This window comes from Gobio gobio (genome assembly GCF_949357685.1).
Source record: "Gobio gobio genome assembly, chromosome: 6".
In the NCBI taxonomy this organism is placed as follows: domain Eukaryota; kingdom Metazoa; phylum Chordata; class Actinopteri; order Cypriniformes; family Gobionidae; genus Gobio; species Gobio gobio.
The window spans coordinates 22,224,619-22,249,486 of NC_137102.1; the positions used below are offsets into that span (position 1 = coordinate 22,224,619).

Here is a 24,868-nt window from a genome sequence, read left to right on the forward strand (position 1 = left end):
ACTTTGAAATAACACAAACATGGACCTTTCTAACTTACATGAACAAAGGTTAATACATTCTGTAAGAATATATTGCTTATGGTTAGTTTATATTAGTTAATGCATTAACTAATAAGACCTTATTGTAAAATGTTACAGAAACAAATTATTATTAACTCTTTGCATTGATTTGATTTGATTTAAATAATCAATTTTTTTCACAAAATGCATTTATTCCAATTGCTTAGAATCAGCATAAATTTGTTCTTTGTGAAAACAATTACATTTATAAGTTAAAAGTAGCCTATAAACATGGTTAAAATATGGATAGCTGTGAAAGGAGCAATAAATTAAAATGTACGAGATTGGTAATTTAATGATGAATAAATCGAAATTGATAATAAATATATAAATATCTGATAAATATATAAACTTGGTTATTGTGTATGTATGTAAACCCCAATTAGGTTTTAGAACTATTACATAAATCTTACTTGTTACCTTTATGAATGACTGACACATATGCATCGCATTATGTTTATTAGTTTGTTAATGTTAAAACAATAATCTTCCTTTTATTTTTTGAATATTTTCAATTTCTACACTTTTGATGTCACTGGCACTGGTTGCTAAGGTTTTCTGGGTGATTGTCGGGGCATTGATATGTGGTTTCAAGGGTGTTCAGGGTGTTGAAGGTAATTTAAGACAAGGGGCCCTATCTTGCACCCAGCGCAATTGACTTTGTACACCGACGCATGTGTCATTCCTATTTTGCACCCGCGCAAAGCGCGCTTTTCCCTCCACAGAAGCACGTCGCTAAACTAGTGAATGAACTTGCGCTACCTGGGCGGTTCAGCGCAAAAAAGGAGGCGTGTTCCGGCGCAAACAATCCCTGGTGCTATTTTGCTGTTCCATTAAACAATTGCGCCACTGACCAGAAAAAACCTAGTCTAAAGTCAGTGGCGCGTTGCGCGTTGTTCATTATGCTATTTTAAGGGCGCATGCTTGACCATAATGTATAGCGTGCACAACGCGCATACACTTTGCTCATGTAATCTACACAGATGCAACAGTTATTTTTGCAAATCATAAATTGTTACACTAAAAAAATATTAACACATGAGATGACGGAAATCATTGTGGTGTGCCACGAAGATGTGAAAAAATAGGCATAAATCTAGCTTACAAATGATTCAGGCTAATTGTAATAATTAAGGATAAGACCTGTTTGCCCAATAGTGGCAAGACATATATGTATATAAGGACATCTGACAAATTGGTTTGTCCGTCAAGAACCAGGAAAAAAAAATCGACTGAAAAACTGAAAAAACTGAAAGACTGAAAGAAAAAAAAGACTGTGAAATCACCTTTACCATAATGTACAACATTACAACTTCACTTCTCTGTCTTTCACTGCTCTTACAAGAACATCAGCTCCTCGGCTGTGAACCGCTCCTGGTGTGCGCCTGGTAAATACGCCATAATAATAGCAATCCATAATGGAACTTGCGCACCTGCTTTTAAAGGGAATGTTGGATGACGCTCTGATTGGTTTATTCACGTTACGCCCAAACCACACCTATGAATAATGAAGCTACTTCAGACCAACCCATTTTAGATTTGCGCCGGGCGCAAGAGCCATTTATCCCGCCGGGAAAATAGCAACAGCGCCGAGACCCGCCCACAAAGTTACTTGCGCTTCGCGCTTTGACACTTGCGTTTCAGATCGTTAAAATAGGGCCCAAGGTCTCCCAAACTGGGGTTCACAAATCCCTGGTGGTTTGTGAGGGTACAGCAGGGGGTTTGTTAGTTGTTGGAAAGCGAATAATAATAAATCATAAAAATTTAATTTTAAAATGAAAAAATAGCTACATAAAATAAAAGTAAAATAAAACCCCTAATATATATATATATTTTTTCATTTCTCTACCTGCATGCCATGTGACCAAATGTGTTTTCAAAATATTAAGTTAAAATCTCAGGGGTAACTATTGTAGGTCAAAGGGGTTCAGCTGAACGTTTGGGAATCTCTGAATTAAAGGGTTAGTTCACCCAAAAATGAAAATTCTGTCATTAATTACTCACCCTCATGTCGTTCGACACCTCCGTTCATTTTTGGAACACAAATGAAGATATTATTGTTGAAAGCTGATGGCTGAGAAAGGCTTCAGATAGGCCTCCATTGGCATTCAGTACATTTACACTCCCAAGACGCATAAAAGGCACTTAAAACGTCGTTACAAAGTCCATCTCACCACAGTGACTGTACAATAATTTTACGATGCGACGACAATAGTTTTTGTGCGCAAAAAAAAATCAAAATAACACCTTTATCCAACTTGTTATTGTCTTCCGTGTGTGCCTCCACGACGCATGCGCGAGAATATGACGCAGATCCGGCGTTCGGACACATGACCCAGAAGCGATTTGTTTACAAGCAGAGGAAGACGCGCGTATCTAAGCTGTTGAATTCTACATTGATCGTGCTTTAGGTCTCAGCGTAGTTCTCAAAATCGGGCTAAAGTGTGCATTTCATGGATTCCCGAACGCTGGCGCTACGTCATATTCTCGCGCATGCGTCGTGGAGGCACACACGGAAGACAAGTTGGATAAAGGTGTTATTTTTATTTTTTTTTGCGCACAAAAACTATTGTCGTCGCATCGTAAAATTATTGTACAGTCACTGTGGTGAGATGGACTTTGTAATGACGTTTTAAGTGCCTTTAATGCGTCTTGGGAGTATAAATGTACTGAATGCCAATGGAGGCCTATCTGAAGCCTTTCTCAACCATCAGCTTTCAACTAAAATATCTTCATTTGTGTTCCGAATATGAACGGAGGTCTTACGGGTGTCCAACGACATGAGGGTGAGTAATTAATGACAGAATTTTCATTTTTGGGTGAACTAACCCTTTAAGGTATTAACACAAATGGTGTGTGGCAAGTTACATCTTAAAATGTAATAGTGTTAGTGGAAGAAGAGCACATGTTATGCATGCTAACCTCTTTTGAGCTAAGCTCTCTCTCCTCTTCTCTCTCTGCTGGTTCTGGTCTTTCCTCCTCTTTCTCTGGCATCTCCTCAGCTAAAGGAATCTCCTCAGCTACAGGAACCTCCTCAGCTACGGGAGCCTCCCAGCGCGGCCTGGATGGAGGGATGGGCTTCACGACCGCGGCCTGTTTCCATAGCGCCAGGATTTCAGGTGGAAGGCCTGTGTAAGCATAACACTCAACTGTCAATAATATGAGCTTTAGCGTTTAGCTCTGAACTGTATAAAGGGATAAAGCTTAGGATGCTTAAGTAAATATCATGGAAACTGTCATGAAATATCCATATAGGTCAGACACCAAAATTATACATTGTGTGTAGGTGTGAATGCGTGTGTGTGCGAGTCCCAACTCCAAGCCATGTAATGGGGAGGGTTGGGGAAAGACCTTGTGACTTTCCCCTGAAAAATCATGGACAGTCTTGTGTATGAGTAAGTCACCGAATCTCACAAAGACTTACTAATGCAAGGGTTCCCAAGAAGTTCTTTAGCACCCCTCTTTTCAAAGGGTGGTATGATGAGTGTCGCCTAGAAGAAAAAACACACTTGACAACAATTTTATTGACAAAAATAATGCAGACTTGAAGAATCCAGACTGTTCTGGACTTACCATAGGCCTGGTCTCTGTCTCTGCATTATCAATCCGGGCCCTCATTTCTTCTTGAGATATCTGTGTATGTTCATCAATGAAGAGCAGCTGTCTCCTCCTCTTCCTCTTCTCTTTAGGAGATTCAGGCCTCACTACAGCAGGCTGACAGAGGGACAGATGGGAGAAGAGCTTGATGACAAATGTGTCAAATGCTTTGATGTAGCATCAAGGCAGACCTCACAACCTAACACACCTTAAGAAGAGGGCTCCTTTCTCTCACCACCCTCTCTCTCTCGGGTTCAACAGCCATTTCCTCCTCTTCGCAGGGCGGAGGGGATGGTATGGGTACAGACACGGATACTGGCGTCTTTTCTCTTTCCTCTAACACAGGCATCCCCATGGGCAGCCCCAAATCCTCCTCAGGTAGCAGGACAACTTCCTGGCTTGATGCACCAGTGATTTGTGCCCTGGGAAATCATAATCTTAGAGCATTAGTTTGGTGTTTTTCAACCCGTATAACATTAAGGGCCAGATTTCCTAACAGCATGCGCCAGCGAAAACCCTCTTTTGGTGTTAAAAAACTACTGTCAGGATTTAGTAAAGCCACGCAGTGAAAAATTTGTGCCAAAAAGCAGTCTTAAAGCAGACTCTAATTTGCGCTGCTCCTGATAGATTGTGTTGGTCATTATGGAAATGATCGGGCTGTGTCTGTGTTCTTTAATTTGTGCGTCGTCAGTAGATCACACGCTGAACTTTTCACTTCTAACACGCTTTATTGGAATTGGTCTCTCACACTAATTTGCCCTTTTTAGTAAATCTGGCCCTAAGAGTTCTTTTTAGCCCCCTTTCAGGCTTTCATTGGGATTGAAATCGTTTTTTTTGATGCATTTAATTTTTAACCATGAAATAGGTGCTGGACATATTTAAGAGCTTGCACTTTAAAAACCACACTTGTCAGCTTGATTATGGATAGGGCTGCATGATAATGATTAAAATGATAATCACAATTATTTTGATTAGAATATATATATCACATTTAATAATCACGGTTGTTCTCATTTGAGAAATTTCTTTTTAAATTTAATTTAAATCCGAATTGTTGCACTTTCACGCAAGCACAAATCAAGTGAACGTTAACTCATACGTAGGGTTTATTTGACCTCATCTAGTTTCCTGATTTATTATAGCCTATTTATCATATAAATTAAGCATTCAGTCTTTCCGCTCGCAAATTCTTCCATGTAAATAGCGAATCCGCCATGATGCAAGCACAACTGGCTTTTAAAGGGAATGGGAGATGACACTCTGATTGGTTTATTGCATGTTACACCCAAAACACACCCATGACTCATTAAGAGACTAGGGACAACCCTGTTAGACCATGCGCCAGGTGTGCCGACCATTTTTTCCGTCATTAAACTAGCGAAAGTGGATTCGGAAACGAAGTGCACTTGGGCCATGCGCTTTAGACCATTTGCACAGATCATTAAAATAGGGACCAAAGTTTTTGGTGTTTCAAATCATCAAAGTCTGGGTGGAAAATGTATCCATTTAGGAGAAAATGTAGGTGAAAAGATCCCAGATTCTGACTGTGGAACACTTGACATCTGGGAAGCCCAAGCTTAAAAGCTTGTGGAGGCTTGCTATCAGTGCAAGATGATGAAATATCAAAATAAAAAGGATATATTTAACAATTGCGATTATAACGAGTATGGTTAGTTCATTGAGAGAAGCAGAAATCATGATTATTATTAAAATATGGTTAATAGTACAGCCCTAAATATGGACTAACCAAGGTGAAAACTAGAGAAAGAGATTCTGGATTCAAGATTTAGATTTCATGTGGCCTTTAAAGCCATCAACCCTAAAAGCGTTCTTTTCAAAATGGGAAGTTTTCCATTTTTAGTATCTTTTGTTTACTGAAAGCGTACTTAAAGAAGGCGTAAGTGCAAGTTTCTGAAGTGCAGTTGTCTAAACGTACAGATCTAAAGAGACTGATGTTGTCAGATCTCTCGCTGCCTCTCTCTCAAGTGCTGCTCTCTCTTGCTCTCTTTCATCAGGCATCCTCGGCTCTCTGTCCTCTTCTGTCTCTTTCTCTATTTGCTCTCTTTCTGTGTCTATTTCCAGCTGCCTCACATCTTCACCTGTGAAAAAACATTCCCTTCTCAAATTTAAACCTAAAACTGATTTATAATGTCTCCATGTTATAAAACAAGATAGTACATGACAGAAACCGCACAGGGATAAATGATAAAACCATGAGCATGACTTATAATGAGTGTTTGGGCAAACCTGACATGAACACATTCTCATTATCATAACAGATATAGATGTTTTATTTTTTAATTGCCTCATTTTTTCTTAATGGTGATTCTTATTAGATTCTTATTACTGCAATAACAAAAATAATCTTTTAATTATTATTATTATTATTTATTTATTTATTTTTACATTATTTTGTTTTAACATTTTGTTTTATTTTTTATACGCATTTTATATAGTATTTAAATTTTTTCTTATTTAAAATATTTTTTTTATTTAAATGAGTAGCCTATAGTTTAAAGCCAGCAAATAGGCTACAAGAATAAAGCATAAATACTTGAAATTTGATATAGTATTTTTAATTATTTTTTATTTATTTCAATGAGCATAGTTTAAAGCCAGCACAAAAAGTGGCAATCAAGTATAAATACTTCACATTTTATATAGTATTTTTTAATGTTTTTTTTATTTAAAGATATGTTTTTAATTTAAATGAGCATAGTTTAAAGCCAGCAAAAAGGCTACAATAAAGTATAAATACTTGACATCTAATATAGTATTTTTAATTATTATTTATTTATTTAAATGGGCATAGTTTAAAGCCAGCAAAAAGGCTACAATAAAGTATAAATATAGTATTTTTAATTATTATTTATTTATTTAAATGGGCATAGTTTAAAGCCAGCAAAAAGGCTACAATAAAGTATAAATACTTGACATTTGATATAGTATTTTTAATTATTAATTATTTATTTATTTAAATGAGCATAGTTTAAAGCCAGCAAAAAGGCTACAATAAAGTATAAATACTTGACATTTGATATAGTATTTTTAATTATTATTTATTTATTTAAATGGACATCGTTTAAAGCCAGCAAAAAGGCTACAATAAAGTATATATACCGGTACTTGACATTTGATATAGTATTTTTAATTATTTATTTATTTAAATGAGCATAGTTTAAAGCCAGCAAAAAGGCTACAATAAAGTATAAATACTTGACATTTGATATAGTATTTTTAATTATTTATTTATTTAAATGAGCATAGTTTAAAGCCAGCACAAAAAGTGGAAATGAAGTATAAATACTTCACATTTTATATAGTATTTTTAATTAATTAAAAAAATACAATAATAATAATAAAATGTAAACACATTTTTTTTAAATGATCATAGTTTAAAGCCAGCACAAAAAGCTACAATGAAGTATACATTCCTGACATACGTATGAAATATAAATAATACTCTTTATTTTTAGCATTAACGTTTCAGCAATAAGGTAATTAGGAGTAATGTGCTCGCTTAATTTACATAAAAAATAATGCAAATTAAAAAATCATTATATATGTATTTTGATTTTGGAGTGAAATATGAACATTCTTGGCATGTTTTGAAATATGACAAGGACATGTTTTATTAGATTCATTAGTTTTTGCAAGTAGAATCTGTATCTTCATCTGGCACCAGGATAATTACTGCACATAATTATGGGTTTGAGTGAAAGCAGCATGTCGCCGTCACTCACGCTCAAGAAAGTGATCTGGCTGCTCCAGCAGTAGTTCGACCAGGTTGGACTCCTGCAGATCTGCTCCTTCAAACTGAGGAAACAGAGAGACGGCATTGTGGATAAACACAACTGGAGTTCAGGCAGTGATGATAACAGAGACTCACAGCTGTACCTCTGGCTCAGGCATGATGACTGGTTCTCTTTCTGTCAGAGTGATGGACTCCTGACTGGCTGTGATGCCTAGAGGGGAAATAAGGAGCTTTAAAATACACTTACATTTCTAGATTTGTCCTTATTGCTGGTGCTTATCATTTGTAAATGCCCATGCAATTGTGTGCCGTAAATGATAATGTATCACTTTGCAGTGCAAACTATTAAGTGCTCACCATCTGAAGGTGGTTCTCTAATGGGCGAGACATGCTCTGGTGAAACCTCTTCCATTCGCTGAGACACAGTGTGAGAGGTTAGATTACACATGACTTAACTTCATTGTTAAATAATAAAATAATAAACAACACCTAGAAATTATGCTTTACCTGCTCAAAAGTTTGGTGTCAACATTTAAGATTGTTTAATGTTTTTGAAAGTGCTCACCAAGGATGCATTTATTTTATCACAAATATAGTAAAAACAGTAATAATGTGAAATATTATTACAATTTCAAAGAACTGTTCTATTTTATTCTATTTTAAAATATAATTTATTCCTGTGATCAAAGCTGAATTTTCAGCATCATTACTCCAGTCTTCAGTGCCACATCCTTTAGAAATTATTCTAATATGATTCACTGCTCAAAGAAACATTTCCTATTATCAATGATGAATAGTTATGCTGCTTAATATTCTATATGGAACCATTATACAGTTTATATAAGTCTTTACTGTTACTTTTCATCAATTTAATGCATCCTTATTGAATACAAGTTTTTTTTTTTTTTTCATTTTAAATAGCAGTGTACGTAAGGCAGAACTTTAGTGTTTCTTTGAAACTCTGAGTTACATCCACCTGAATGAAGCTGCTTGGACTTGGCAGGCCGTACCCACTCTCCATAACTCCAAAGAACGGATCCCTCGCCCCCTCGGTTTCATCAAATAGCGCAGCAGCATCAGGGATCATGTGACTCTGCCTGAAAGGAAGGAGGAGGACGTTGAGGAAACTGTAAATGTGAGACATTTATCTCATTTTCAATCATAGTTTTAATCTTTGTCCTGTTGCTCTCACCTAACGTGTTGTGCTTTTTATTTGCTTTTAACCTGGCAAAAGGCTTTTTGTGATATTTTGCTCACATTTCATTTAAGAGGCCAACAATATACTTAAAACGTGGCATACTAAAATATGACAAAGTTAGAATGGGTTGCAAATGCTGTTTCGGCAATGTTGTTTGTACAAATCTAAAAATAACATGAAATGTTAATTGAAATATTTTTTGCAATTATGCTATTTGTTTTATAGGGTGATGCTGTGACATTCTGTCCAGGGACTACAGATGAAAAATAATTCTGACGCAATTACAGTAATGTTTATTAATGTGCACTGTCCCTGTTAAATGAAAAAACGAATAATTAAAAATAAATAAATAACTCTGAAGTATTGAATCCAAAAGGGCATTGGGTAGCACTTTATTTTACTGTCTTGTTCCCCATGTACATATGTGCTTATTGTAATAACTAGGTACTAATCCTGAACTTACCCCTAAACCTAACCTTAACCCATGTGGTTACCTTATATTAACCAACCAGTAGGTAAATACACTGAAAGTAGTACACATACTGTAAAATAAAGGCAATGCTCATCCTCAGACATAATGGTTCCATTCATCTATAGCACTATTATTTCATCTGACATTATGACAATATAAAAGGTGCTCATATTGAAACGTGTCTAAGAAATGAAATAATGCGTGACCTGGTTTCTTTATCCATCAAATCAATGTTAGCCTTCCGGATAGTGCGGAACAGTCTGTCAATCGCCCCCTGAGCGTCCTCTGAGAAAAGGACACAATTAACAGAAACACCAAATAATCATGGGCAGTTGGGCACATCAAAATCTCTAAATGATACATGATAGGCCTACATGATCTTCATTTGTGTCCCAAAGATGAACGAAAGTCTTACGGGTTTGGAATGACATGAGAGAGAGAGTAAATTATGACAGAATTTCCATTTTTTTTAAAGGATAAAGATACAGTCAAAACAGCAACACAAAAAAAACATATGTTATATGTCTTCCAGTTAAATCAATCTTAAGTAAAAATTGTATTAGCATATTTAAAAAAAAGAAGAAAAAAAAGATAATGAATAAGTATTTTTGACAAATGGACACAGCCCACCTAACAAAAATTCGCACTGTCTGTGGTAGACGAGCACAACTCCATACTGCAGCTGAGAGGACAGGTACAGGGAGAAACGGGGGCGGGGCAATCCTGACATCGGGGGCGGGACTCTGACCAACACGTAATCCATGATGTCATTGCTGTTTGAGAATAACTCCATTAATTTGTATTATTTAAATTGTATTCAATAAAAATGAATAACTATATTATTATCTTTAAATGCGTTTATGAAGAAAATTATTGATCATTTATTTATTTCATTTCACAGAGAGGCTAGACTGCGACTAACCAGGTGCTCTGGACATTGACTTTAAGCATATCTCTCCGACTGATCCTTCGTCCTTTAGTGGCCGCCAACCTGAAAATATATATTTAGATAGATAGTATGCCTCAGTTTTAGGATTAGACCCCTTTAAAATGGACAGATTATAACATTTATCCTAATTATGGGTTTGCCATGCCCGGCGTGCAATGATTATAATAAGCACACCTTCTCTCACAAACTCTCGGAAAGAAATGAGAACTCACCATATCGTGGCAAAGCACCCAGTCCGATGATTGAGCACCGTGGGGTAGAAAAACATTGTGAACAGGTTGACGAAGACAGGATAAATTTAAAGCAAAGGTTCAGCGAAAACTGCAATAGCGTGATCACGAAACAAGTGAAATCTCTCAGGTGAAATCCAAAGTGTTTTGAAAACTTTTGATAGGAACTGGGGACTATATAGTAGGCTACATCAAAGGTTGCTGTGGGGCACATTGTTTTGAAAGATCTACCAATCAGTAGTGCTTTGCGAATAAGACAAACCAATCTTATTAAGACGTAGTGTAGGACACATTTTATTGGACTGTCTTGTTCAATAGTATCCATAACATATGTTTTGTTATACACATTAGCCTACAACATAATGAATATTGAGGAGCATTAAAATATTTGCAGAGCATTCTGGCCTTAAAACAGCAACTATAAAAACAAACAAACAAAAAACTATTTGAGGTTATCACAATATAAAGAAGCAAAAGCGACAAAAAAGGATGAGTAGAGTATTGCATCTAATCGCCATCAGGTGGCGTGTATGTTGTGTGTTATAATGTCCAATACGAAGGATTCGATAATGAATATTGATTAAATTTGCCCAGTAACCTTAACTGATTTGCTGAATGGCTGTCGCGGGCGCAAACGAATGAACCAATCCTAGTACGCTGAAGACTTAGCATCATTAATATTCATAAATCCAGCCTTCGCCATAGTAGGGTTCGAAATGACGCGAACGGAATCGTTTCACGCGTGGACTTCCGGACTGAACCAAACCGGAAACTGCCTACTTTACAACTTTTGTCTTCGCTGTTGCACATCGTTTGGAAATATCAGATATCATGTCGGGCTCATCAAGCATTGTTGCGATGAAGAAAGTCGTTCAGCAGTTGCGCTTCGAAGCAAACATCAACAGAGTAAAGGTCGGTTGGTTTCTATGAGCGGTTTGATTTCTGATGGGACTGAAGCTAGTGCGTTAGCAGCCGGGTTCAGCTTGGGCGTGGACCTGTAACCCGTTACCTTTGTTTTTAGCGGCTTCTGAGATGATTTATTAAAATAGTTTTATTTTCAGTCAAACAGTATAACTATCTACTGAACAAACTGAATATTTAACAGACTTTGGCGGGGAAGCACTGAAATATTTGATTTATACCAGGTCTAGCTAGCGAATATGGGTAACGTTAGTTTATCTAGATCAGAGGTCCCCCAAATATGATCATCCTAACGTGAGGGCCTAAAAATTAAAAGGCAGTTGTGTGTTTACAAATATAAAAGACCCAATTAATGCTGTCCAAACAAATATATTAGAACGTTAAATGTGTCGATTACGCTACATTACGTCTTTTTTTCTAGTATTCTATGTAGGCTATTATGTGAATAAAAATGTGTTGTTATATTTACATTTAGATTTTTTTAGACTAATCTCATTATTTTTAGATTCATCTAATTACACTTTTTATTTTTATGTAAATTATGCATAATTACATGCAAGTAACCTTAACCCAAACCAGTACATGTAGTTAATTAATATTACTCAGTACTTAAATATACAATTACACTGTAGCAATGACATCTTAAAATAAAGTGTAACCTTTTATATTTTATCTTTTTATATGAGAAATGCAATATCAGAGTAGTGTGTATTTCTTGCCTTCAACCATTTTCACATATGTGTGTGTGTGTGTGTGTGTGTGTGTGTGTGTGTTATGAGTTTGTTTTTAGCATTACAGCTGATTGTGTATACAACCCATTTAATGTTTCCATAGTTTCCAGACATTTGTAACATGGTGTGTAATTTTGGTTATTTAGGTTTCTCAGGCGGCTGCAGAGCTTCAGCAGTTTTGCATTCAAAACGCCCTTCAAGATCCCCTGCTGACCGGTGTGTCTTCAAGCACCAACCCCTTCAGGACACAGAAGGTTTGCTCCTTCTTGTGAGGGTCCATGACGGCCATCTGCTATTGGTAAGGATAAAATGATATATCAAATTGCATTTGAAAAAATGTTAAACATTACTAAACTGAAACTAACAATTGAAATCTGTCTTCTCAGAGTTTTTCCTGTTCCTGTGACGTTTCTGCTGGGGGAAAAATAAGAAAAACCACTGCCATGATGTATAATTGAAAAAGCAACAGCACAAAGCTGTCCACTTGCCAGTTAATACCTCATGCCATAAACACAGAAATAAGAACTGAAAGGATTGGCTGATCTGGCCGCTTTGTCTGTTATGGTGCATTTTTCTTCTCAAGTTTTCATTGTAGAACAAGAAACTTTTTTTAATATCTCAACTTGTATTTGACTCTCTCTTTCTCAACCTTCAGATTTCTGTTTGAAGACCTCAAACTAAAAAGTCTGCCTTAATGAGTGATAAACAACGCTCCAGTTTTGTGGAGAGAAGGCTTTTGTATTTTTATGTGGCACAGCAGAGGAAACTTAGTAATTTATTGTGCCTTTTTAACATTGTAGTCTATTTCTCTATCTTCTCTGCCTTAGACTTTTTATAACCCAAAATAAACCCATTGATTTCTACATGTTTCCCTTGTTTTAATACTTTGATTACTCTGAAAGAATTGCTCAGGGTGTGTTGTTAACCTGGTAGCCAAAAAAGAAGCTAGTTTTATCACAATGACATGAAATTCACTCATTTGTTTTAAATGCATTTGATTGATAGATGTATGAATTAGTGTTGTAGTCAAGACCACCTAAACCGAGACCAGCATGTGCCGAGACCAAGACTTTGTTGGGTTGAGGACAAGACCAGACCAGCACTCCTTAAATTCATCTAAAAGATCCATATCTACTGTCTGAGAAATGACTTGTATTTAATGAATACATACAATTACAATAGTAAGACACTATAGCGCTGTTATTAATCAAATCACTAACAATAAAATCCATGGCACATAAGTTGCATCTGAATTGGTACAATTACACCTGCATAAATAATGTTCAGATTAATTTAACATTAAAACATTAACATTATTTAAGTCACGGAATCCTTTATTCAACCGATTTGTTCTAAGCAGCTGATTCATTCAAAAACGAAACGTTGCCGAATTAGCAAAGACACTGTTTAAAATGTACATTTTTAATATTAACTTATTGTTTATTGAATGTTTGTATAAATCAATATCATTTGCAATTATGGTTATATTCATGAAAACAGCTCTCTTGCTCTTGTGATATTGCTTAATTATTCTATGTTATATAAAAAAAACTAAATCTCAGAATTTTGTGGGCATTTATATTCATTTTAGGCATTTTTGAGACAATGCTGCATTGATTTTGAACCCGGCAGCACAGTAACAAAATAAAATCACATTACAAAGCAGTTATTGATTGCATTTCAAGCAGTAAGTTTTACATCAAATCACATTAATGATGTTAAATCAGACAATGCACCAGCAATTTAGTGATATCCTTGCAGTTCTGGTCTTGAGAAAAAATCCAGAGTCCTCTAAGTCCGAGACCAAGACAAGACAGAGGAGAAATGCAGTCGAGACCGAGACAAGACCAAGACCTTCAAAAATGGTCTTAAGACCGGTCTCGAGTACTACAACACTAGTATGAATATACAATCACAGGAGAAAAAAAGGTACAAAAGCTGTCACTGAGGCGGTACCCTTTCAAAAGATATACATTTGTACCTAAAGAGTGCATATTAGTACCTAAATAGTACATATTTGTTGCAGAACCTGATTTCACCAAGTACAATGTTCCTGGATCAATATCTTTCTTGATCCTGCTGCAAAATTCCAATTGATTGGTTAATCAGATTTGAGGGACAAGTTTACAGTAGTCAGGTTTAAGCTTACAACCAGGGTTAGATGCTTTTACATCAGTGTTATTCACATATCATTTCCCTCTGATTTTAGGGATAACTTGCAGGGTTAGCACAAAATCTTATGACCGGAATGTTGTTCCAGGATCAACAATATATATTTACAGAGGACTGTGTATAACTGCAAAATCAGGATGTGATGTGCTGTCCCAGTGATGGCTTCTGTATTTTTTCTGAGAGTCTATTATACCACACAAAATGACATGGTATTTTGTGTGGCTTATTGTATTTATTCATATTTTACATAGACTTGTAAAAGGTTATTGTAGTGTGTTGCAAGCAGTGTCCTGCTATGTGAAATCCTTTGCGCCACCTAAAACTATATTTAAAATTCTGTTTTTAATGTACATAGTTACTACATAAGTTTACATGGAATATTTGTACTTTGAAAAGTTCATTTGTCACTGCATGTGAAGTTCAAAAGCTGTACAACACGCACAAAATTCACATTTGAACCTAAAACTTTGATTTTCAACTATATGTTTGTGTTATTTTTCATCAGAAGGTAGGCTGTTTCAAATCATTCATATTTTAAAACGCCATAGCATAACCAACCGTGCATTAACATAATTGCTAATTGCATAATTGATCAATATTTGCATGAAACCTAATTGGCCTGAATAAATGGGAATCAGGTGTAGGTGGTTTGAGTGATAAGGCAGCTGTCATTCATACGTGTTAAAAGCGGCGACCGACGAGGTCTTTCATGTACATCGAGAATCCGGCTTTGTGTCTGATAGAATTATTTAGCAGGCAAGATGGGGCTGAGTAGCACATTGATATGTTGGATTACTGTCTTTCTTATGATATCCCTCCTCGCTGAATGTTATCCTCGTATGTACCCTCGTACATTCCATCAAGGAGGGGGGTATTTGAAAAACCAGCAGCTTTTGAACAGCCAGTTTCAGGCGGCGATTCCACAAAGTCCTCCTAAAATGAACGAGCCCGTTCCACAACGCCGTGAGAAAACTGTGTCCGTGTATTGCCACGACGAAGCGATAGAGGTCGTGATAAACGCAGACCTGTTTGCCTCGGGTTTCCCCGTCTACGCTGATGAGCTGTGGTTGGGTCAGCAATCATTGCTCAGCAAAGGGTCTGCAGCCTCATGTGGAGCTGTGCCAACTGGACAATCACAGTTTGCCATAATTGCTTATTTCAAAGATTGTGGAACCGAACTATCTGTAAGTTCAGTTTTTTTTATTATTTAAAATCCCCCCTTTTTTTAAGAGGATGTTTTTGTACCCACACCCCTACCCAGGCCCTGTTTACACCTGGTATTTCAGATGTGATTTTGGTCAACCAAACCCTATCTTAATACCAGGTGTAAACAGGGCCTTAGTCTGACTAGAAGGCTAGCTGGCAACCAGCTGGCAGGCTTAACCGGGAACCATGGAGCTACACCAATAATGCTATTAATAGGCCTAAATTAGTTTGTTACAAACACCTCATGGTTTCATTTGTCTTCTCACAGGTAACTGAGGACTCTCTGGTATATTCAAATGTCCTTGTGTACGCTCCTCTACCTTCTCCTGATGGTGTGCTTCGCCAAAATAGTGCAGTCATACCTGTTCAGTGCCAATTCCGGAGGTAAGCTGACCAGCCTCAGATTTCTTAATTACTGATTTGAGCTCTTAACATTTGTATATTTTTTTCAAATCCTCTTAAGGCGATATAACGTTGACAGTGCGGCAGTGGCACCCACTTGGATTCCATTTGCTTCTGCTATTTCGGCCACAGATTATCTGGACTTTACTCTCCGACTGATGAGTGGTATAGTGTTTAAATTTGCCATGTTCTGCTTCAGAATTAATATTACTAATAATAACAATACTAATGTTGTTTTTAAGATGACTGGCAGTATGAGAGGGGCTCAAACGTCTATTTTCTCGGGGATGCGATCCACCTTCAAGCATCAGTTACCTTGGCCAATCACTTGCCCCTCTTTCTATTTATTGACTGGTGCGTGGCTACACCAACATTTAACTTTGATGCCAGTGACGTCAAATATTCCTTTGTAGATGATCGTGGGTGAGTTTGGATTCAGACTTTGCAATATTGCTTTTATTACATTGATTAGATTTTAAACAAACCTGCTCCTGTAACACCTGTGCCAGGTTTCACAGACAAGGCTTAAACCTAGTCCCAAACTCTTAACCTAAAGCAGCTTGCACTGGCATATCTTAAATGTCAGTCAGCGCTATTTTGTCTCGCTGCGCACCAGTAATTTAAGGCGTGTATTTAAAAAAAAAAACCTTTTAAATGGCCTAATTCAACTATGGCCTAATCCTGGCTTAATCTAAGACCTGTCTGTGAAACCAGTTGCTTGTCTTGTAACCACACCATATTGGTGTTGAATGAAATTGGTCCTGTAGTACAATGAAAGAATGTATAAACCCGTTCTTAAAATAACCATTTTCTTAGTGTGGAAAACATTTTAATCTAAAGAGTCTTTTGCATTAAAATGTTTCCATGGATGTTAATTGAACCAAGATTGTCAAATATAAAAGCCTTTATTTAAGTGTACCAGTCTGTTTGTACACTTGAACTCAGCATTTTGAGCTTCTCTAATCATCTTGACTGCTTTCAGATGTCTTGCAGACAGTTCCTACTCCCACTCCAAGTTCTTGCAGAGGAGCGAAGGCAACAAATTAAACCTATTGCTGGATGCCTTCAGGTTCCACAAGTTGACAAGCAACTTGGTGAGCTGGACTTAAGATTGATTTGATGGTTCTCCAAGTATGAATATTGTAACTTTAAATAAGGGTTAGTTCACGGAATTAAGTTGTCATTTGGAGACATGGCGAGTGCCCTCATGTTCCAAACCTGTATGAGTTTCTCTTGTTGAACGCAAGAGATTTTAAACAATGTTTGGTAACTAGATAGTTGACAGCAGCCATTGACCTCTATAGTATGTTTATTTTCCTACTATGGAAGTCAATGTCCAACTTCAACTGTTTGATTACCAACAGTCTTTAGAATACCATCTTTTGTGTTCAACAAAAGAGATACTCATAAAGGTTTGGAACAACTTGAGGGTAAGTGAACAATCTTCATTGAGCTAACTATCCCTTCAAATCTGAAATGCGACCTGTGACTAAAAAAAAACTATTTACCACCATTTGCAGTCTGGACAACCTTAACTTTTCTTCCATCCAGTTGGAGAATATAACTTTCATATTGAGCTGATTTTAGCGCACATTGGTTTAATTTGCCATGCGCCATCTAGCAACGAGGTGTTTGTTCAGAATTAGTCCAATCTGGTATTTTGTGATCAGTCGTTTAGTGCGTGTGATGCCCAGATTTTTCCTCTGTAACCAAAATCATCAAGTGTATGATGCCTAGTGTTTTAAAGTCTCTTTAGGTTAAGAGTCGTATAGTGAATTCTAGCCTCAACTCGCCCTAATTCCAAATCTGTAGGACCTTTTCTTTGAAATGCAAAATTTCTCTTTTCTCAAGTCTCTTTTTGACTGCCATTTGTATGGACAAATACGGTTGAATATAGTGTTTTCACAAGTCATACAGGTTTAAAACCACATGAGGGTGAGCAAACGCCAATTTTCTTTTTTGGGTGAAGACTATGTACCTTGTCTAATTCTGCACCGCTTCCTGGTTTTATTTAAAACAGGTGTACATCACATGTTACCTAAAGGCCACCCCTGCAGCCTATTCTGTGAGCGCTCAGAATCGAGCATGTTCTTTTATTGATGGAAGGTAATGACCGACTTCTCATATTTAAATATTGGTATCAATCAGTGTTTCACGTAAGAACCCATATAAACTGTGCAGGTGGCAGTCTGTGGATGGAAATGATGAGGTTTGCAACAGCTGTGAGCCATCCAGACCAGGTGCGGCCGAGCCTGTACCAATCAAGCCTTTCCCTATCACACTAGCCCCTCCTGTCAAGCAGCCAAAACTGGCCCGAAAACCGGGGCCTGTTGATTATGTTGAAGTGAGACCTGGTCAGTCATTAGAACCCTTTAGAGCTCTCATACAGTCAAGGCAATCTTCATTTGGCAGTCTGTCAAAAAGAGGAACCGACTCGAGCAAAGGTTTGCATGATTTTAATGTTTTGTTCATCTGTTTATCAATTCAAGTTGTGGCACTTAACCCCCCTCCCTCTTATAACAGGTTGGAAGATTGCTACATTGGGTCCTCTGTTGCTGCTCCCAAAGCAAGGAACTACCTCCCAATCAAGTGATCACTCAGAGTTCAGCCCAACTGAGGACTTCTCCACATCAGTTACAGAGGAACCAGAGTCCAACTCGACCGAAATGAGTCCCTTGATGGATGAGGTGGAGTTTGAGAAGTCTCCAAAGAATAGTAGCTTCAGTCCATTAAAGGATGGCCTGTTCCTTAATGTTGCTGATCTTTTTGGTGCAGGAGAGGGAAGCGGGTCTGAATAATCACACCACCCCACACGCCTTAAAATGAGTATGAGGAAAAATGGAAACTGACAATGACCTTTTTCTAAAAATAAAAGTCTTATTACATCTCATCTCTGTCCTTGCCATTACTGCAGATGCTGTCATCACAGAAAAAACATTTAAATTCATAAATCTTAATGTAGTTTGCTATAAAGTGAATTGCTCAATAGCAAGTTCTTTATTAATACAGCATATGCTGTGAAATATAAATACACTTATGAATTCTAACTCAAGGAAACGTTCAGCACTTTTGGTACCCTTTAACTAAATTTCTCATTCAAACCATGATAGTTTACTAATTACATTATGTAAATGTGGTTATAAAATGTACCTTTTAAATAAAACTACAAAACCCTTCACGGCACCTATATATTGGTGACTTATAACTTGAGGTAATGTCGTTTATGGTGCCTTAACAACTCATTCAGATCACATGACTCGTATGATGAAACATTTTGTAAGTTATCAGGTTTGCAAGGGCATTTTATCTCTACATTTCTTTTTATCTATTCCAAAGGCTTGGTTACTATATTCATTTATTTCTGAATTCATTTATAACTCAAGGTAGCTTTCAGTATCTTGCAAGCAGTTCTTCATTATAGGGTTGCACATGATTATGAACTGTCCAACTATATTTAGTAGGATGGCACACACAGCCTTCCATAAAAGTGATTAATAAGTTACCATGTGGGCTATTTCTTCAGAACAGATTTCAATCTTATATACTTCATTGTCTCTTTGATGTTATTGTCCTCGCCGGGTGTCTTTTTCACCAGGTGTGCCATTCGTCTGAAGCCATCCACTAGACCCGCTCCAGTCAGCGCTGAACACGGCTGAATGAACCAGTCTCGTTCGCTGCAACTCTTTCTCAGGTTAAACTGCTCTGTGATCTCTGTTACTGTAGCAGCTCCTACAATATCTTGCTTGTTGGCAAGAACCACCACCGGGAGTCTCCTGAGGTGCTCACTCTTTAAGGTCTGTTCCAGGACGCCCTTGGCCTCATCCAGACGCTTAACATCAGAAGAGTCCACAACGAACACAATTCCAGCTGTTTCTTGGTAAAAGTTCCTCCAGTGCGCTCGCATCTTTATCTGACCACCAACGTCCCACACGGTCAGGCTGATTTTGTCCCTGTTCTTCTTGGCTTCGATCATTTCTACATTGAATCCAATTGTGGGAACTGTGTGGAAGTCCTCATTGTATTTCAGTTTGTAAAGAAGAGTTGATTTTCCAGCTTCGTCAAGTCCTAGGAGGAGGATACGTGCTTCAGGTTTGTGTCTGGATCCTGAATTGCCCATTGTAAACGTCTGATGTTTTACAAACACCAAAGCCTCTTACACTCTTCTCTTAGCAAACGTGAGTTTACTTAAGATGGAGTCTGTGTTACTCAGTGATGTATTATATCTTGCTTATCTACATAGAGCTGTGTGATTATTGGGTCTAAGTAGGACAACTCCCAATAGATATGCTAAGAATGCCTGAATGGTGTCCTGCGGAATTCATGCATTTAAATACTACACACATTTAAACTGAATAAAATATTCCATGATTAAATAAAATCGAGTCTCATGTTCATCATGGCTGAAAAAAAATCATTCACTGTTTTAGTTTAAGATCCAAAAGAAAATAAAGATGTCAATTGACAGATGAAATACATAGGAACTTAAACTTCCAGCAAAATAAACAAAAAAGTTCTCAGTTGCCATAAGACTGGGCTGTGACCATAAGTTTTAAGAAATAAATATGGGCTTCCCATTACATGTATCAGCTGACCACATGCATGGCCATGACCTGGCAGGAAGTCATACATAGACTGGTTTAAAAATAATAAAAAGTCTTGGAAAAAGTCTTCAAATAAAATGTTTTCAATCTTTCCATTCCAGTAAATGGACACCAAACAAAAAAAAGTGTATGATCTCCCTCAGATATCCATGAATCACACCATCCCAAGCCTTCCAGATACTTCCAGCACTGGATTATTGACTGTGGCGTCATCATCTTTAGAAATCCTCCTCAGGATAAATTTCAGACTCGGAGAGAAACGAGAACAACAGCGACCATAACTTCACATCCACGGGCCGGGCTCACCTTTGTCTACCGAGGGTTTTATCTATCCACACCCCGCCTGTTGGATCTGCCACGTACACCAGTCCAGAGCAGTCGTCGTGACAACCGCAGCCGCGGCGCCGTCTGTCCGCAGCCGCTTCATACGGAGAGGCGTCCGACCGCGATTTCCCTTGCGAAATACCGGGAGTGCGTTTTTCACACAACTTTATAGTTGTAAGTGACGTAAAGTCGTTAAACTGCTCGGGTGTCCTTGAACTGCACTGACCCATTCTTGTTCTCCGGCGGTGCGTGGAAAAATCCTTGAAATATAGGCTCTTGTAAACTCTGTGCCAAAGCGGAACCCAAACTGTACGTTTATATGTTACGGCCACTGAGCTACTGGGTGTCAGATCCAGTAAGAGTGTGTAGGGGGAGATTTATAGGAAGCTTACTCAGTGACACTAGTCTTATGGGGCTTTAATAATGGACTCCACAATGCTGGTGCTATTCTGAGGCTTTACAGCTGCTCCCTGTTGTCACGATGGACTCCTCAGCATCCGGCAACGCGTCACCGTTAAAGCTCGGTATGCGCTGCAGTGTAAGTTACTGCGAGTCTGCGACCGAGGCCTGTAGCCTACGTGTGCAGATCATGATGTCAGTCTGTCAGGAAGAATGCAAACAGCCATCCGTCATGCTTATTCTATTTGTTTATTATTTCCCTTATGAGCTCATACATAGGACTACCACAATTTCCCATATTAAAATCAATACAGTCCCTGTCTGCTGAAAAGACCATCTTAAACTAGCAAAGGCTGTTTTTTTTTTTTTGCTGGTCTCCCACCCAGGCTGGTTTCTAGAGGGGTTTGGCCATATTTCAGCTGTTGTAAGATGGTTTAGTGGTCTCTTGTCCAGTTGTCCTGACCAGCCGTTTTTAGGGTACAAATTGGTCAATAACATTTATTTATAGCCCTATGGCACAACAACACATGCTGGCCAAAGTGCATACCAGAACCTAACACATTCATTCATTCATAGGATTATAAATCAAAGCGTAAGACTTTAGTCTAATGCAAGTGAGAAAAGACGAGTCTTTAAGTGAGATTTAAACGCAAATTGGTGTCCCAATTTTTTTAAACTCATGCACAAATATTGTGATAAATGGGGAGAAAACTAAATGAACAAAATTACGAATGTCTCATGAATCGTTACCTGTTCTGCTGTATTTTTGTTACAACGACCAATCTGATATCATTTATATGATATTGTAACAGATATTAACGAGTACCAAAGTTTAACCACAAACTAGAACTAAAAAAACTAGAAAATATTTTACATTTATTGAAATGCTTATTAATACGTTAAATACAACAGCTTATGTTTAAAGAATGTTTAAAGTCACAAATATATGTGCTCATTAATGTATATTCACTTCTTTCAAGTAATAAAGTATTCTCGTAAGTTTATAATATGCCATTGAAAATACATACGGGTAAGGGGTTCGAATGCAGGTCGCCATGTTGCCCCTCCATCTTGAAAGTACATTAGCCAAAGAGGGACATACCCGTAAATTCAAGCTTCGCCTTTCGCGTTTTAACACTCGATGGCACCGTGTCGAATGTGGACGAGGTCGAACTGGAAGCCATGTTAATCTTGGACTAAATCGGCAGTCAAATCGGAGACTCAGGGGAAGACCGTGAGGTTTTAGGGTGCCATTTGTGCCAGGGCCAATGTCCGATCTGCCCCAAACTTCACATATTTGAGAAGAGTCCTGGCCTGAAGACATTTACATGGCAATATTCAGTTATAGTCAAAGCGCCACCTGCTGGCAGAAGGAAGTGTGGCACATCAAAATTAATTTGCTGTATTTCTCCTATATTTACCCTCTTAAATGCATCTTGCTCATTATTTGCTGTTTTCCTGAGGCCTCCGGGTGGCGGTGGCCCCGGGTATGAAGGCCCTTTCAACGCTGCTTGCGGCTTTAATTTATTTTTGTGTTTTGTTTGGTTTTGAGTATGTAAACATGTGCAAATTGACTTGTATATTACATACATTTTTGGTGGTGTTTGTGTCTAAGGGAGAAAATAATTCATGTAATTTGAAAGATGACATCATTGAATGTATTTTGTGCCAAAGCAATAATAAATGATCCATAGTTTAGCTCACATAGACTGATGTTGTGATCACTGTGTGAAGTTTCAAAAAAGTGACTTAAGTATTGAATAGGTATAGAATAGGTAAGTGCAAGTCTTAATTGACTGAGACTTGTTACAGCACTTACACACTATTGCTCCTTGTTGGTCTGATTGCTTCTATAGCGCTCCTCATTTGTAAGTCGCTTTGGATAAATTATTAAATGTAAATGTATTGAGAAATGGGTCCTGGCGATTGTAAAAAAAACTGTAAAGGCCGTATAGTAAAGCGATGCTATCCTGATGCTTTTGATTGGTTCTCGTTTGAATTTGCAGCAATCCACATTATCATTGAAAGCATTAGGCTACATTCTGTCTGAGAGATGCCACCATGGCAAGTGAAATGCATTCCAACACTGTTAATTAGAAAATTAATCAAGTGATCAATTGTAAGCAGGTACATTAATTGAAATAGTTGCACTACTTATTACATTTAAAATAGGGTGACTCTGTAACTGATTACATTTCCAAAGTAACCTTCCCAACACTGGTACCGTCAAATTCAACCCATTGCAAGGATTCCACCAGTAGTGGACAATCATGCAATGTACATCTGAGTCAACGACAGAAGATATTGAGGGAAGAGCATGAAAAAGTTGAAACACAGCCATCCATTTGTCCACAGCTTCTTAACATCTGTAGTTTATGCAAATGGCCACACACCTCTGTTCTCAAATTTCCCTACATTTAATAAAGTAGCTTATTGTCCAAAATCTACATAAGCAACATGGTTTAGACCAGTTAATATCACGCTCTGAAAAGGGTTTATAAAGACCGCTTTCATGATTGAAGGTTAGGGTAAATTGTCACAAAGACAAGTTTAAAACATTAGACCCCATTTACACCTGCATTTAGCATAGTCCAATTGTGAGCAGCCTGATAAACACTTTAGTACCAGGTGTAAACAGGCTTTCAGACAGCAACCCAGTTGGGATACACCAGTTAAGGGTCTAGACCAGCTATTAAACCAGTCTACTTTGCAATAAACATTGGTGCTAGTCAAAAGAAAAAAGGCTGGTCAAATTGAAAAAAAAAAAACACAAGGTTGATACTGATTTTATTGCAGATGCAATGCTGTACTTGGATGACTTCAGGGTGGCTTTCAAATAGCATTACCAAAAACAGAGCGACTTGGCATGCTTGAATAGCAGTACAAACAGTTACGTTAGTCCAGCCATAAAGCCACAAGTAGAGCAAAACAGTTTAAACAACCCCTTATTTGATACCATTAAGAACAGGGACCCAGGTTAGCAACTGGAACTTGCAAAATAGGTCAGGTATGGGCAGAAGCTTGGCTTTAGGTCAAGTCAAGCACAACCTTGAAGCAAAAAGGTAACCCTGTTTAGTAGTGTGGCCCAATAAATCAACCTGAGAACAGTCACGAAAGATCAATACCAAAGACACAGTTGAGTTAAGAAGTTTATTAAAACTTTAATAAAGTTAAGTTGATTAAAACTAAAGTCACATGACCAGGTTAACTTCTCCACTAGACACCACATTTTGCCCACTAGAGGTGGTCTTGACCTTAGCATTTCTTCCTGGAAAAGAAATGGTAGAATCATGAGGCATTTAAAAAACAAATCATGGTTCCTGAAATCAGTTTACAACAAGCACTCACTTTTCCTAGTGCAGTTTTGCTCACAGGAGCCAGAAGAGGGATGGCACACTGCTGTACTACAGTGGATGAAGATCTAACAGAGGGGGAAAGGGTAACGGTCACAGAAGTCACTATTTAAATAAAAAAAGACTAATATTAGGGATTCAGGTAAGGCTGCAGAGCATACAGTTTCCTGTAGAGGAGCCAGAGATACTGGATCCACAAATGTGAACATCTTCACAACAAAGCGCTTGTAGTGGGTTGGGAACTGAACAGAAGATCCAGCCACCGGAACCAGTGTGGTCAAGTAATGGTCATCCTGGTATGGACATCTGAAAGGCAAAGGCAGTCAGAAAAGCCTTACAGCACACTAGCTGGATAAAGACTGGCCTTACTCACCCATCAACCAGAAGGTCCCACTGGGGTAGACCGAGTGGACAGGGTGTTGAGGTCACCCAGCAATGTCCCAGCATTAGGACAATGTTGGGGTCAGTCCTCTCTAAAATGCGCACCTCAACATACACC

General features: G+C 37.8%; 3 protein-coding genes across 3 annotated transcripts; 2 read left to right on the forward strand and 1 right to left on the reverse strand.

Annotated features, from left to right (window-relative positions):
• The first annotated feature begins 11,019 nt into the window (after positions 1–11,019).
• gng5 (guanine nucleotide binding protein (G protein), gamma 5) lies at positions 11,020–12,775 on the forward strand. The gene is made up of 3 exons (XM_079818471.1): positions 11,020–11,172; positions 12,059–12,210; positions 12,299–12,775. The coding sequence occupies exons 1-2, from the start codon at positions 11,092–11,094 to the stop codon at positions 12,182–12,184; spliced, it is 207 nt and encodes a 68-aa protein (XP_079674597.1). The 5' UTR covers positions 11,020–11,091; the 3' UTR covers positions 12,185–12,210; positions 12,299–12,775.
• Positions 12,776–14,923: 2,148 nt separating this feature from the next.
• On the forward strand, positions 14,924–18,490 carry zp3b (zona pellucida glycoprotein 3b; the record flags this gene model as incomplete). Its single annotated transcript, XM_079820431.1, has 8 exons — positions 14,924–15,268; positions 15,559–15,674; positions 15,754–15,857; positions 15,935–16,115; positions 16,675–16,786; positions 17,713–17,798; positions 17,874–18,136; positions 18,216–18,490. 8 exons carry the CDS (start codon positions 14,924–14,926, stop codon positions 18,488–18,490), a joined length of 1,482 nt encoding a protein of 493 aa, XP_079676557.1.
• arl14 (ADP-ribosylation factor-like 14) lies at positions 18,139–20,959 on the reverse strand. Its single transcript, XM_079819068.1, has one exon. The coding sequence runs from the start codon at positions 19,807–19,809 to the stop codon at positions 19,204–19,206; it is 606 nt and encodes a 201-aa protein (XP_079675194.1). The 5' UTR covers positions 19,810–20,959; the 3' UTR covers positions 18,139–19,203.
• Between the last annotated feature and the right edge of the window lie 3,909 nt (positions 20,960–24,868).

Excerpts from the sequence above, each read along its gene's own strand:
- gng5 (XM_079818471.1), top strand. The coding sequence starts at position 11,092 with ATGTCGGGCTCATCAAGCATTGTTGCGATGAAGAAAGTCGTTCAGCAG. Across the intron at positions 11,173-12,058 it reads CAAACATCAACAGAGTAAAG|GTTTCTCAGGCGGCTGCAGA; the intron begins GTCGGTTGGTTT and ends TTGGTTATTTAG.
- arl14 (XM_079819068.1), bottom strand. The coding sequence starts at position 19,809 with ATGGGCAATTCAGGATCCAGACACAAACCTGAAGCACGTATCCTCCTC.